Source organism: Delphinapterus leucas, chromosome 12 (assembly GCF_059928025.1).
Source record: "Delphinapterus leucas isolate spDelLeu-1000000601 "Yukka" chromosome 12, BTC_Dleu_Yukka2, whole genome shotgun sequence".
NCBI classification, from domain to species: domain Eukaryota; kingdom Metazoa; phylum Chordata; class Mammalia; order Artiodactyla; family Monodontidae; genus Delphinapterus; species Delphinapterus leucas.
This window is the reverse complement of record NC_143140.1, coordinates 79,546,969-79,563,159: the sequence shown is the minus strand read 5'-3', so window position 1 is coordinate 79,563,159 and position 16,191 is coordinate 79,546,969. Positions and strand designations below refer to the sequence as shown.

The 16,191-nt window shown below is 41.7% G+C and overlaps 1 protein-coding gene across 12 annotated transcripts in view; it reads right to left on the bottom strand.

The window, feature by feature from the left end:
* SASH1 (SAM and SH3 domain containing 1) overlaps positions 1–16,191 on the bottom strand; it is a 324,315-nt gene that overhangs the window by 171,946 nt on the left and 136,178 nt on the right. For 2 of the 12 annotated variants that reach the window (XM_089922116.1, XM_089922118.1), the window contains exon 2: positions 8,408–8,513. The exons of 9 other annotated variants lie outside the window; for them this stretch is intronic. In XM_089922116.1, coding sequence (XP_089778242.1) covers positions 8,408–8,452 — 45 coding nt within the window. In that variant the 5' untranslated portion in view covers positions 8,453–8,513. Of the gene's footprint in view, positions 1–8,407; position 16,191 lie in introns of those variants that run through there. One more of the 12 variants, XM_089922115.1, reaches the window with a different exon arrangement.

The following is a 16,191-nucleotide window of genomic DNA, read 5'->3' as shown; positions in this document are numbered from 1 at the left end:
TACATGGAATCAAAAGAACCAGGGTCTGAGTCCTGATTCTATCCCGTTTCAGCTTTTCCTGCCCTTGGGTGAGTCATTTATCAATTCTTTTGTTTTTGAGGCAGAGATAGCAGTATGCAGATTTTCGTGAATTTTTGATGGGGGTGGGCGGGCGTCAGACCCCCCTACCACCGTGTTGTTCAAAGGTCAACAGATGTACTTTGTGCATCTGTTGGCAAGATGTATCCTAAGGCAACTGCTTCTTCACTTTACGCCATTTCAGCTTATGAAGTCTCAGGAACACTCTACTTCTGGAATGGGAGGGTGGGTGATGGCACGTGGGGTGGGGGATGGAGAGTTGGGGGGAGACCTCTACTGATACTGTATTGACTTCGTGTTTCATTGTTACCATTTTGCAGTGTTTGCTGCTGTCAAAACTCTTGGGAACAGTGCTATCACTCTATCCCTGTGTCAGTTAGCCTGTCAATCAGAGAGCCACCAGCCAGAACTGACCCTCACCTTGACCAGGCACCAACAGAAATCTTCCTTTTGGCCTTGAGTCATTTCCTGCCCCAACTACAGCAATTTCTGGTTTTATATTCTTCTTGAATATTGAATCACAAACTCTAAATGTGCTCAGGGCAGCCAACTTTTGCATTTTTAACTCCCACATTACATTAAGGAGGTGTCCTACACCCTTTTTTACCCATTGCTGGGCTGGATTCCAAACTGCTCATTCTTCTGTCACTCCTTTAAGGGACTACACTCTGGTCCATGCGCTCACTCCACTGACTTCCCGAGGGCCCTTGGTGAGTATGTTTCCAAAGGAAGGTGTGGCAGCTGGGGGCCATCTCTGAAAACTTAAGGCGCCTTCTTCCTTTGGGACCATGAATCATCTTCCTTCTCTGTCTCAACTTTAAAATTTTCCTTTTCCTCTGCAAATCAGAAGTTTCTTAATAGGATGTCTGCTGGGCTGTGTAATAGTCTCCAAAGGGAAGTGATGAAGGTTTTGGCTTGAATCATTGAACTAGAGTTGGAAGAGTAATCTACGGTAATGTACCACAGGGAGCAGTCCATTACCAGCAGGATGGGCTACAGATGATGTAGGAAATTTAATTTTCCTAACTCTTCATTTTTATTGTACTTTACAAAAACAGTTCTCCGAAAGCATTTATTCTGAACGAATGGTGGGGATTCAAATTAATTTGTTCAGGGGTCTGAACCTTTTAGGATGAATATCCCGTAAGATTTTAATTAACATGTCCAGTAAAGAATCCACAGAGAATAAAACACATGACAAAATTATTTCCATTTTCTCCACACCCTCTCTTACTTTCATTCCTAACCCTCAGCAATCCCACAAGGAGTGTTTCAGACTCCTCAAATCTTCCATCATAGGTAAGATACCTGTGGCATTCTACACAGTCTCAAAGACCAGGGGAATAAAATGGTACCAGGAGAAGCCTCAAGCAGAGGTTAATGTTTTCATCCAGAAACCCCCATCACTCCTTTCCTAATACAGGCCTTATGGAATACCATGATTCATCTCCCTCTTACTGGATTTGAAGGACTGAGGGCAGAAAATTCAAAGGGTGGCCCAAGGGTGAAAGAGTACAGCCTGATATTTACAGGCATCACCACCAACATTCCTCGGGGTCCATGTAGCCCCACCCCCCAAAGCCCTTTGCCAGATTCTCTGACCCTCCTCCCTCCCCCAGCTTATTTGCCCCACCCTAGAAATCAGTTCAAGAAATCTAGCAGCAATGGGACATCTGTTTTGTCTCCGCAGGCCCTCCCAACTTCTCTTCTGGGTAGTGGTTGCGATGGGGGTGGGGGCAGCAGCCTTTGGAGGACTAGTTCAATTCTATCATTTCACAACAAAGATGTAAGGCACTGTTAAGTCTCCATTTCCTTATCACCCCCGCCCATCCTCCCCTCACTTGCATCTTTCTCTCTCTCTCTCTCTCTCTCTCTATCGATAGATATAATACAGAGAGAGAAACAGTAATAATAATGGTGAGCAGAAGAGGGAAAAGCTGTAGGCACTTGCCTGAGGGCTTATTTGGGTGAGAAGATGGGATACAATGCAATTTCCCAAGTCCACTTTATTCCTCAGCTCATCAGATGAGAAATGCTGGACCATCACGAAGGAAGCACTTCCCTCTACCTTTGTCCCTCTTGTTACCCCCTAGCACTTGGGAGAGGAATAGAGGAGTCTGTCTTCCTCATGCCCGGCGGAACCACCCAAAGCCAGTAAGCGTTTGTTGCACAGGTGTCTGTGCTCCCCTGGTCACGTTCTTACTGAGGCTCACTGTTTACCTATCTTGTCAATTTTCCTTCTCCTCCTGGTCAAGGTATTGGTCTGTGCAAAGTACTAAAACTTTCCTGGAAAAAGTTCTGCTTTCTTTATCCCTTGCTCCTTTTCCCAACAGCTGTTCCCCTGTAGAAAGAAGATAACAAAGCGCCCATCTGTATCAGTTTTTTAGGACTGCTGTATGCCAAAGTACCGAAAACTGGGGTGACTTGAAACAGAAATGCATTGTCTCACCGTTCTAGAGGCTAGAAGTCCAAAATCAAGGTTTCAGCAGGGCCATGCTTCCTCTGCAACCAGTAGGGGAATCCTTACGTGCCTATTCCTAGCTTGTGGTGGTTTGCCAGCAATCTTTGGCATTCCATGGCTTAATAGATGCGTCACTCTAATCCTCCATTTTCATATAGTTCTCTCTGTCTATATGTGTCTTCACAGCGTCTTCCCTCTGTGTATGCCGGTGTCTGTGTCCATATTTCCACTCTGGATTAGGGCCCACTCTAACAACCTCATCTTAACTTGATTAAATCTACAAAGATCCTATTTCCAAATACGGCTGCATTCTGAGATTAAGACTGAGGGTTAAGGCTTTAAGGGACTTCCCTGGAGGCTCAGTGGATAAGACTCCAAGCTCCCAATGCAGGGGGCCCAGGTTCGATCCCTGGTCAGGGAACTAGATCCCACATGCACGCCACAACTAAGAGTTCACATGCCACAACTGGGGAGCCCGCGTACAGCAACTAAGGAGCCGGCGAGCCACAACCAAGGAGCCCGCCTGAGGCAACTAAGTAAGACCCAGCGCAACCTAATTAATTAATTAGTTAATTTTTAAAAAAGGCTTTAACACATCTTCTTCGGGGGTGACAGTTCAACCCATAACCTCACAGGGTTATAGGGACAATGAAATGAGATAACGCATGGAAAGAGCCTAGTACAGTGTTTGGCACATATTATATGATCAATCAGTCCGTATCAGCTGCCAACAATACTATTTTTATTATTACTCTTCTCTTTCTGCCCCATAGCATCTTTGCTAAAATGGCTTTATAAACAAGTCTTGACGGCAGTCACGTTTCAAAGAATATTCCAACTACTGCACAAAAATATAACCTCCAAATTCCTTGAGAAAAAAAATAATTACAATGGGTGACTGGGTGGCAAACCGTAGAATGTTCCTTGTTCTATCCACCGAGTTCTGAAGCTTCAAGGAAGCGTGGAATGTAGAGCTGCATAGGAATCAATAAAGAAGTCCTCCAAAGAATCCGCTGACAACTGAATTTCTAAGTTCCTTTAGTTTGCAGAAAAAAATGTTTGATTCTATCCTGCACACTCTCCCTACATTGCCACAAAGAATATATGTTTATATTTTTTAAATAAAAGTCCCATCAAGGACAATAGATACACAAAGCGTTAGAAAACCGTAAGCCAAAGAACCAGTTAATTGACTGCTAATCGTCTAAGAAGTAGTGGCTTAAAAATTTTAAAAAGGTGATCGCCTTTAGTTTTAACAGATACTTCAGAATGTTGGCTCTATCCCTAGTTGTACAGCTGTGACTATCGTCACATCCAAGGCACTGCAACAACACCAGCATCCTTTTCTCTGCACTAATAAAACTTGTTTTGATTTAAATCTTCAGGGGACACCAGAAGGTAGTGTGTCACTCCCCCCAGCCCTCATTCATTTTAAGTCATTTTTCTACCAAAACAAGCTTTGGAGCTTCATCAGTCCCTGCTGCCAACTACGCTGCATAATTCAGTACTTACTTATCTTGACCTAACTAGCAAATGCAGGAATTTAAACCAGTCTTGCTTTGGCTTGTTCACTTGGTCTTCGGCTGATCCTTTGAAACCATCTGTAACCTAGCGCCCTTGAGCAACTCTTGTCCCAGATTTTCCTTATATGTAAGGACTTGAAACAGAACACCCTTAAACTTGTCTGCAAGTAAGTCTACAGGTATACAAAGGAAAGGTTTGCGTGTCTTTTTAAAAATCTTGATTTTTAAAAAAAATATGTAAACCTAGTGTCATAAAACCAAACTCTTTCGCAGCTTGCAAAACTTTTTGGCTGACAATAGGAGAGTCTGCTTTTCCCAGTGTTGTGAAAGTGGGCCTTCCTGTTTTCCACAGTAGAAGAACTGGAAGCCGTGAGAACAAAAGTCTGGCTTTTCTAGAATTTGTGGCAAGCCGTAACAATGAGACACCAGACGTTTGTGCTGCCCTCTGCCTCCTTGGAAGAGGTGAGCCTGCAAAGTCTTGAGTGTTTGCCACACTGACCCACCCTAGAGCATCCAAGACCCCAGGGACCAGGCAGCTTGGGTAGAAAATGGGAAAATCCAGACTAGGGATCACTTTCTGGCTTCATCCCCAAACTCTGCTCAAAAGATAGCAGAGCCCACATCCAGCTGGGTCTGGTCTACTTCAGAGGAGCATTTGAAAATACTTGCAAAGATGTAACTTCAATGTTTCACCTCTATTTCACAGATAAAATAGATGAAAACTTAGAAGCCTAGAATTTACAGAAACCAGAATCAACCAGAAATTGTTGAATTACGGGTATTAAAATATGGGCAATGAAATGTCAGTGTGTTTGAAAAGGAAACCAGGAACCCTAGATTACTCACCAGGCTAGAGAACTGTGGCTGCCAACAAGGCTGGGTTTCTGGTAGCTATAAGGGCATTAAACCAGTCGATGCATGTAAAGGACACACCATGAAATGTAAGGAATTATATGCCAATGTAAGTATTATCATCTAATCTCTAGAGTAGCACTTCTTAAGAGTAAGGGATGTGACCTGCTGAAAATCTCTTGATGTCTAAGGAGTGTATTAGTTATACTTGCCTCCCCTCCGGTTTCTATGGAAACTCTTCCACCATGGAAGATACCCCACTTTCTAAAGACACAAGCTCTGGAATGTGCAGTCTTTCAGTGATGTGACAAGCGGAAGAGTGCTTTGATATAGAATGTGGAGGTTACCAGCTGACAGTCTGGTCTGTTGAAACAGTACATAGTTCTCTGCTAGTGCTAAAGTTATATCACGTGGATTTCAGTGTATCTTTCATGTACCTTTTATGAATCATTTGACACCTATTTACTTTAATGCTCATCACATAGCCTCAGTTTCATAATATCCTAATCAGGGCAAATCACTACCATGCACCAGTGTTATGAGGCGCCTTTCATTAAGTCACCACCTGGGCACCACATGTTACATAACTAGAAGCAAAATGCTGCAGAGGCATTAATGACCTTTCCCCAGTAGGCTATGTCCTAAGGCTACACTTTTGTGGAACGTTTTCAATAAAACTGTATTTCATGATAAAATATGCTTTAAAAATGAAATGTCTTATCTCTCTAGCATCCAATGTTCGTCTTTACAGACTTTCCCAAAGTTTCAAATTCCTTCATGTTTTCTATAGATGCATAGTGAAATTATCCCCCAATTAAAATGTATATAAGTGGCATACTGCATAATAATAATGAATAATAATCTTTCTCAAACCACAAGCAATCCCATCTTCTATCATGTTCACACTGACATGTGTTTGCAGGTTGCTTTGGGCTCTGGTGGGGACACTACCGTATGACGCTTTTATAACTTCTTGATTGGAGACGGAAGATTCCTAATTAAGATGCAAAAATACAGAATGAATGTTTAGCAACCCTGACAAAAACATTGGTTAATTCAATAAAACCCTGGGAGAATATTTCACAAAAAAGTTCAAGATAATGAAAGTAGATTTAGTACATCTATATGAGCCCAGCATTCAAAAAATAAAATCACTAGTTAAGTGGACGCTTTCAATATCTTACATGTTTCTAAGAAGTCAACTATTAAAATGATCTCATATTATGGTGCTTCTTAGTCACAAGAGAACTGCAAATAGCAATCTGGATACCATTTAAACAGAAAATATGTTTTCCTTACAAATACCTTCTTGCCTCCAGAAAACCCTGCCTATTCACAAGTTTCATACATTTTCTCTCTGGAGCATACACATCATTTTTAACACCCGTTTCCTAACATGAAACCTGAAGGTTAATACTTTGAAGCAATTTATGCATTTGTTTTTAAATTGTGTATTCTAAAAAGGACATGTGACATACATTAAATCAATAGTTAATATCAATCCTAAATTGAACATGTGGAATCAGATCATCACTCCATCTGAAGATGAGAATGAAGGGAAATTAATTCATATTCCAGCTAAAGGAGATTTAACCGTTAACAGCTAACAATAACGAGCATTTATGATCTGCTTACCATATGCCATGCACAGTCCTACTGACTTAATTAATCTTACCAGACCCAATGACGTGAGTGGCTATCACCCTCATTTTACTGATGAGAAAACCAAGACATAGAAGGGTTAAGGAACTCACCCAGGTCACAGGTCCACTAAATGCTGAAGCCAGGATCTGAAGCCACTCTGAACTGCTTCCTTTGCTCTTAACTCCCTCACAAAATAACCTTTCAGTTTTCTAAGAGGTGTTTAATCAATTTTTTTGTTTTTAAATGTTCTCATTCTGTTACCCTTCTCTTGATTAAAACAACAAAAAAATTTAATTATATTTTCTTATTAAGACTTCATTTTTTTAGCAGCTTAAGACTGACAGCAAAGTTGAAGGGAAGGTACAGAGATTTTCAATATATCTCCTACCCTCAAACAGGCCTAGCCTCCCTCATTATTAATATCCCCCACTGTCATATTGTGACTTACAGGAGACAGATACTTGGTCTTCTTCCCAGCCCTGGTACAGGGGTCCCAACCCTTGGAATTTGGAGTGATAGGAGCATCTTTTGTCGCTCACTAGGAATCCCTTCAGAGCACATCTGAGTTTATGCTAATGAGGCACCTAGGCTGGGGCTCCTAGATAGCCTCAGGATGGAGCTGGTCACCAGGAAGACCAAGTAATTAGAGGGTAAGAACTTTCAGTTTCACCCCACCCTTACCCCCCCCCAACCTCCTTGAAGGGAAGAGGGGCTGGAGATTGAGTTCAGTTATCAAAGGCCAATATGTAATCAAGCATGCCTACATAATGAAGCCTCCATAAAAACCTAAAAGGGCAGAGTTCAGAGAGCTTCTGGATTGGTGACCACATGAAGATTCGGGGAGAGTGGTGCCCCAGAGAGAATGGAAGCTCCTCGCCCCTTCCCACCTACCTCACCCTAAGCAACTCTTCCATCTGGCTGTTCCTGAGTTATATCCCTTCATAACAAACCAGTAATCTAGTAAGTAAACTGGTTAATCTAACAAGTAAATTGGTTTCCTGAGTTCTGTGAGCTGATCTAGCAAATTAATGGAACCCCAGGGGGGATGCAGGAACCTCCAATTTATAGCCAGTCGTTCAGAAGCACAAATAACAATCTGGACTTGCGATTGGCAACTGAAATAGGGACAGTCTTTGGGACTGAGCCCCTAACCTGTGGGATCTGACACTAGTAGATAGTGTCAGACATGAATTAAATTTGTGGGAAACTCCATCAGTGTCCACTGAGAATTTGAGAATTGCTTGGTGGTGTTGAAATAAACCCATCGTACTCATTAGAGTGGAACCTTTGTTACAACTGATGAACATACAGTGTCACATCATAATCACCCCAAATCCAAAGTCTGCATTACGGTTCACTCTTGGTGTTGCACATCTATCTATCCATCATTATAAAAGTCCTCTGTGCTCCACCTGTTAATCCCTCCCTCCCTCCAACCCCTGATCTTTTCACTGTATCCACAGTTTTGCCTTTTCCAAAACGTCATATAGTCAGAATAAAAAACTTTTCAGGTGGGCTTCTTTCACTTCGTAATATACATTTAGGGTTCTTCCACATCTTTTGATGGCTTGATGGTTCATTTCTTTTTAGCACTAAATAATATTCCACCACACTTTATTTGCCCATTCATCTCCTGAAGGACCTCTTGGTTGCTTCCACGTTTTGGCAATTATGAATAAAGCTGCTATAAACAGCTGTCTGCAGGTTTTTGTGTGGACATAAGTTTTCACCTTCTGCGGGCAAATACCAAGGAGTGCAACTGCTGGACTGGATGGTAAAAATATGGCTTAGTTTTGTAAGAAAATGCCAAACTGTCTTCCAAAGTGGCTGTACCATTTTTCATTCTCACCAGCAATAAACAAGAGTTCCTCTTGCTCCACATCCTCTTCAGCATTTAGTGTTGTCAGTGTTCCAGATTTTGGCCATTGTTACAGGTGTGTAGGAGTATCTCATTGCTTTGTTAAAAAAAAAAAATTTTATTTTAACCCTGTGCATATCCAAAACAAAGACATCTGTAAAATTGTTAATGGTTTATCTTTAAATGTGGCCTTTAAAATCCTCTGAAGATGGATGTAAGCCTATAGCGAAGATACTTATTCTTAAACTAGAATATTCCTTTCTTCTATATTGAAACACTATTTTTAAGAGCGCCCAAAAAAGCATAAAAACATTTTTTAGCTCTAGTGTGAAAAATGTATCGGTTGACAGCAAGTCTTAGGCAAAAGTACTCAAGTCCCCAAAATTAACTAGGATAAATTGTTAAAGTAACTAGGGCTCAGGATACATACTAAATTTTTTTTATTCTGCCCTTCAATGATACTTTTAGTTAGAATTACAATTATATGCATTTCTTTTTCTTTCCCTTGTCATTCCACTTTTAATGCTGCATGCCAGGACAGAAGATGAAGCCACAGCCACAACTCGGAAGACAGTGATGTGTAGACACACTGGACCTTCCTCACTCACTACTTGCTGTAAAACCAGACAAACAATGGATGAAGCAACAAAATAAACCGTGAATCAAATCTACGTCATAGACACCAAGGAGAGCCGCAAAGTACCTCTATGGACACATGGAACAAGTCTACAGAGCAGTCATTATAAACTCAAACGTATTCACGTTTTTACCAATCAGCTTAGAAAGGTGAAAGACAATAGGAGATCTCTTCAGAAAAGAAAAAATTAGGGGTTACAGAGAGGAAAAACTATCTTATTATCAAGGTTTTGTCTTCCAAGTCTCTAAGATACTCTAAGGCCTGGGTCTCCGATCTCTGTGCCTGAGTCATCTCTATTACAGGGCTTGACAAGCAAGAAAAAATACAAACTAGGTTATCTCTATGAGGCATCTCAACTCATAAAGAATTAATGCTACCCAGTGAAACATCTTATGGAACAAAGGGTGGGACACTAGACAGCTGCCTAGGAGCAAAGCTAATGAGGAACAGACCTACAAATTTCAGGTCTCATTACCAAATTAAATTAATAAATAAATGAGCATACTACCATCTGAGAAACGACAAATCCAGGTCATCATAAAAATACATTTTCTCTCAAAATTAGTCGGAAGGTTTGGTTAATTCTTTTAGTCTTAGTCTATACTCACTGGTATTAAATGGTACAGTTAATTCTTAGTCTTAGCCTCTATCCATCTAAATTCATTATTTTGAGATCAATTTTATTTCTACCCTAAGAAAAGAATGTGTGTAAACCATGGGTAAGTACATCATATATCACAGTGGGGTTATGATGGTTAAGTCTGAAGCATAAAGTACTCTTAAAAAGAATACATTAAGTAAACTGCTAGTTACAGGTTTTCCTCTTATGTCCTTTGTAAAACTGAGCTACAGATTTGCTTATGGATCAATATGCCCAACTGAATATTTCCCTCTATTTTACTGTTCTCTAGAATTATCCTTTTTTTAAAAAAAATTTTTGTCTGCAACGGGTCTTAGTTGTGGCCTGCGGTATCTTTCATCGCAGCGCATGGGCTTAGTTGTCTGGCGCGGCACGTGGGATCTTAGTTCCTCAGCCAAGGATCAAACCCACGTCCCCTGCACTGGAAGGCAGATTCTTAACCACTGCACCACCAGGCAAGTCCCTAGAATTAGCTTTTAAAAGATGGTATTAAACATCATTTAGCTATAGCATTGTGTGCATATTGTTATAAATAATAATTCCCCTCTTTAAGGAACCAAATCATTTACTCCAATACAGAGAGACAGGTAAGTAGATATGTGTACACATAGATGTGTCAAGATAGATACTTCTTTAGAATGAAAAGAAAAAAAAATCACAACACTACAACATGCCTAAAATCTCTTGCATTAACCCAGCCTACTCTTGAGCATAAAAGAATTTACCAGAAGTAAATTACCATGAGCAATCCTTGACTCCTTATAGAGTAAAATATGGGGACCAATAGAAGCCAGGTGATAGATAAGCTGGTATGTTTCATAAACATTTAATCCAAGCTCTCATCTTCTCTTGCCTGGATCACTGAAGTAGTCTTCTTCCAAATTCATCACCAACTCATCACCCCCCAAAGTCACTTTTCTAAAAAGTGATCATGACACATGTCAATTTAAAATTCTGCAATGGCTTCTCACTGAAGCCTACAGAATGACTGCAGCTACTTCAGCACTCAGGACCTGGCACCCACCTCAGTGCTCTCTGCTCTCCCATCTTTCTTTCCCTAGGCTCTGTCCAGAAGGCCCTTCCTCTCTTCTTTCCTCCTTAGCCCTCACTGGGAAACACCTCTCAGGTAAAGCCTGCTCACTGCCAGGGCCCAAACTGAAAGGCATTTCTGGGACTGGACTTCCTGCACCAGCACCTCCGTCAGCCCTCCCCAACTCCGTGCTCTTTGGGGCGATCTGCATACTACACTGCAGGACTGGGTATTTAGGGGAGGGGCAGTGGGCGCTGTTTTCCCTACAGAACTACTGTCTTTCTGGAAGTCAGGGGCATGTGCGGCTAGTACTTAGCTCAATAGCTTAAGCAAAAAAGATTGACAGTCAATAGATGTCTCGATAGAGATGTGAGAGAACGAACTATAAAACTGCAACTAGGAGTTACTTTCCAGGAAATAACATATGATCCAAATCCCAGCTCCTGTTTACCGTCTGGGTGATTCAGGACATGCACGTTTACCTCTCCACTGTAAAACAGGGACAAAAATGCTCACTGGTCACAGTGAGAGGACCAATTAAGGTTAAGTTTGGGAAGGGCCCCGCACAGCACCAGGACTCAGCCCTTGTGAGCACTGCCTTCCCCTCCCCACGTTGCTGCATTCTATCATTGGAAGTTGAGAGTCAACGATGGTGAACAAGGATGCAGAACAAGCCAGGTGGAAGAGGGAAGGGTTACAAGGTAGAGAGCGGCAAATGAAAGCAGGATGTGGGAAGACGGAGAGCACGAACAGTCGCTTTAATGCAGAGGCCTCTTTTTAGCTTTTTTTTTTTTTTCTTTTTTGGCTGCGCCTTAGGGCATGCGGTATCTTACTTCCCCCACGACCGTGCCCCCTGCATTGTGAGCACGGCGTCTTAACCACTGGACAGCCAGGGAAGTCCCAGAGCCTCTTTTGACAGCAAATTAAGGACCCCAGCCAGAACTGTAAGACTTAACTTTGGCAAAGAAATGAAAATCGGTAGGTCTAAGTTCTGGTCCCTACGCTGCTGCCCCAAGCCCTTCCATCCCTCCTCTCTAAATGAGAGAGTTGAGGACTCACTTCCAAGGTCTCTTCAGTCAGTGTCTTCCGCTACATCACCCTGCAATCTCTCTACTCATATACAAGCCATAGGCTTTCAGCCAGCTACCAGGGACAAAGCATCAAGACGAAGTCAGAATATTGGAAACTGGGGCTGACTCTCAGATTCCAAGACCTAAAAAATTAAGTCATTAGCTGAAGGGCTTAAGGGAAGACACCACCCAGAGAATATGTAAATTACACACTGGTCTGTACAAAGGAGTTTGCATTTTAAAAGCCCTCTAGGGATCTCACTGACACCTCCCCTCCCCTACACTTTGCCCAAAAATACAGAGCAAAAGGAACGTCTTTTAAAGGAAGAAGACTTCGGTAAACAGCAAGACAGAATGAACCTAGCCGATAAACTTAAACAGAATGAACCTAGCCGATAACTTAACCTAAAGATAAACTTAACAGATAAACCTACTACATTCTTTTCTGTAGCTTGAATAGGAATTAAGAGTAGGGGAAGGTCCTCCATGTACAGTTTGTCTACACAATGGATATTTTCCAAGCATTGCTAGGAAATGGGTGTAAATTGTAGGAACATTGCAGGGAAATGTAAGGTTTGGGGGAGGTGCATCTTGCAGGATCCTGCAAACAATAGTCACTTACTAACTCCCTTCCTCTCCCTTCCCACTGAGACCAAGTAGCTTCAAAGGCCTGATTCTGCATTTAAGGAGTCCTCGAATTCTGGAGGAAAAATTTATGAACCATCACAAGTTACCAAATGGATACTTGGGGCTGAAAACATGATCTACCTCATCTGATAACCTCAGCAATTCCTACTCTTAAAAAAAAAACTACTCTCCCCCACCCCAAAAAAGAAAAAGGAATGCTTTGTCTGCAACCAGGGAGTAAAGATAAAAGAGTAGAATCCCATAGGATTCTAACTTGTTCTGCAATTCTCAACAGAAGTCTAAGCATGTCATCGTGAAAGGTGACAGGCTTTGAAAACCCAGGCAGACCACACGCTGCCGAGTTAGAGAACAGAATAGCGTGTTTTGCAAGAAGGCCTCGGTTTAATTGCTCAGGGTTTACAAACATTTCGCAATTTGCCATTACATTTTCAGTGGAAGTGCCAGGATTTAAGTAGGCATGATGCAACTGTCCAAGTGGTAGCTTTGGCATAAGCAGAATTTATTAAAGTCTTCATAAATGCGCCCCATTATAGCCAGGGCATGAGTCTTTACAGAACTGTATTTTGGAGTGGCTCCTGCATTTAAGAGTACATACTTTTTTTCCTTTCTCACTCAATAAAAGCATATTCTCAGCACCCAGTAAGGCCCAAGCCCTGCAGGTAGAAGAATGACTGAAATACAGACCATGCCCTCCAGGCCCTCACATCCATACTGGTTTTGTAAACTCATTTTCTCTTAACTCTCTATTTACATATTCACTTGTCAGCATTTTATTCATTCCAACACACTCAAACATTTTCATGCCATAAATTATACTATTACTTCTCTAAACAAGCGTCTTGTTAGCAATTATATAAAAACAACTGATTGGTGCTGAACTGGGCAGGACTGAATTAATTTAAATGTAAAATGTGTCCCAATGAACTCAAACAACCATCTTGTATTTACCGAGATCAATGCCTCTGGGGCAACACTCTCCCCCTTCCCTGGGTTTGAACCAACAAAATCCAAGGGGGTAGGGATGCCGAGGGCTTCTCGCTGTACGGCACCTTCGGGAAAGAGGAGCTGTGCTCATTCATTTAAAAAAAGTTTTAACCTAATAAGCTTTGAAGTTTACATTTTTACACTAAGAAGAATCTAAAAAATAAAGTAGCAACTGTCCCTGAAATCTGCTAAGTATGATGTCTGGATGTATAATTCCCCTACTACCTCTACTCTCCTAATCTTCCAAACAGCATTTGCCTAAAATGACTGGATGCCATTACATTTCTACCAAGTTGATCTGGGATAGTTAACTATGGAGCATCATGGCATCAGGCTCCTGACCGGTGGAGGTCAGAGAACTGGGGTGCAGTCTGACGTTGCCACCAACAATGAATACGTGCCAGAGATCAAGTCACTTCAACCCGTCTAGGCTGACAGATGATTGCAAAATGCCATATTTTAAATACAAGATGAAGGAAATGGTGTCTTTTATCTCCGTGAGAACAGAGAAAGTCAGTTGTCAGTTTCGTGTCTTGATACATTCTTCCGAAGATATAGTTTCTTATAAACACTTGGATGGCAGCTTTCTAAAAGCAGAATAAAGATCCTTTTCCCCTGGTGACTTCTTACAGGCACGTACAAAGGACAGCAGGTAGTCTTCGTCTTCTTTGCCTGCTTTTTCACTAAGGAACAATCTTGATGCCCAAGACTTAAAGCAAAATAAGACCTTATAAAAAGATGGGAAAACACGGGTGAACACTACCTGTTTGGAACAATCTTTACCGTCTTTCAGCCTCACACGGAACTATTAGCTCTGTAAGAAGCACATATTTGCTTTTCTCCTGCATCTGCCTTTTGAATAACAGGTTTGGGCTTCTTGAGCCCCACCCCATCTTCTAACTCAGCCAAAGAACACTCTGCTACAACTGACCCAACAGCGCTGGAATCTGCCAGGGAAGGGAAAGCAAATCTTCAGAAAGTGGTCCATGCCACCCCGGCCCCCAAACGACCCTGAGCCCACACGTCAGTTCAAGTGAGCATCTCTAACCCTTCCCTCCCCAGCCCACACCCTAGTAAGGGATGTAATGTGATGTCATCAAGCCAATTTTCTCAGTGCCTGAAAATTTACAGAGTGAGACCTAAGCAAGAAATAACAAGATAAGCTTCCTGCTTGATAAACTTAAAAAACAATCTATCACCACAACTTTTATATATATGTTCATTGGCTTTTCTGGAATTTCACTGAAGGCCCATATTCATCAGTAATGTTCAGAAAATGCAAAAAGCGTTAACTTAAATTTTTTTTAATGTATATTTTTTTAAACATTGGAGAGTCATTCTGAGACGGCCCACACTCTGTCTACGGAGTGGGTATCTCCCTGAATAAATCTGCTTTCAAAAAATAAATTAATTAAAATAAAATATCGGAGAGTGAGGCGAGCAGATAGAAATCTCTGACCAACCTTCCCTGGCTCTCTGTACAGGAATAATCATAAATGCCAAAGGACATGTGAAAAGGGAATAACTGGGACTTTAGGATGTCTGGAAAGCTGAGACACAAGATCATTTGCAAGAAAAAAAAACAGAAAGACAGCTATTCTTTATTAAGCACCTACTATGTATCAGTATAGAGCACTAGCTATATATCAGCTTAGTTAAATCTCAGGAAACCTAAGAAGCAAATCTTTGCTTCACTCTTCAGGTAATGAAACAGAAGGTCAGTGGAGTTGGGTACCTTGGCCAAGATCAGGCAGTCAGTCAATGGGAGGGCTGGGATTTGAATCCAGGCTAACTCACTCCAAAGTCCAAAAGCTTAATTACTGTGCTAAAAATGGTTTCATCATTACCAAAGAAGAGTTTTCTATAAACTACACCTCCTCCTATTTAAAAAAAAAAACAAAAAAAAACAACTCCAAGTAAATCTAGAGCCTCTTCCAATGATCTACACAACTCCCAATTCCGAATCTTTCCATTGAAATGGACTTTTTAATGTGTGGAGTAAGATGTCTGACTGTAAGAACCCCACCCATCTGATTCCAGTCTACCTGCCTACCTAGAGCTCCACCAAAGCAAATCTACTAATTCCTCAAGGCACTGAACGCTGAACAAGTAAAAGCTTCATCCGCCATGCCTAAGAACTATTTTTCAGAAATTATGCCAAATCCACGGGCGGGTTTAGTTACTGGACATTTCAAAATGCATGACAATACGGATTTAGAAAAATAAGTCTTATTGTTTTTAGTCCCAAACACATAACAAGTATCCTGGAATTCTACAAGTTGAAAAACTGCAAACAAAGTAAACTTTCTGTGGTTCTGAGTAAGGAGATAATTGTTTTCCTCTCCTGGTCAGACAACACATGGTGAAGAGATAAACATCAGTAACATCAGCCTCTTCCCAAATCCGACTGTGAGAGCACATCAGCCAAACAGTATTTATTTACATCTATTCTTTGAAGGACTCTGTCTTTTCCACACCAACTTCTCAGCAGGTGTCCCAGATTAAACTGTGGAATATCATACCCGTTTGTTTAAAAAATATATCTTTGATGTGATCTGTGGCTGGTTATCTTTTTAATTAGGGTTTGAAATCCTAAACCGTGTGTATTTAACCCCCTAAGAGCTACAGCCGGAGAAGGACGACCCCGAGGAGTGGGCTTGTCGAGTCTGCGAGCGCGAAGGGAGCGCCGCGGCGCCGGGGTGCTGCCTGCTCCCGGGTCCCGGGTCCCGCGACCCGCCCTCCCCGCGCCTCCGCTTCTCCAGGTAA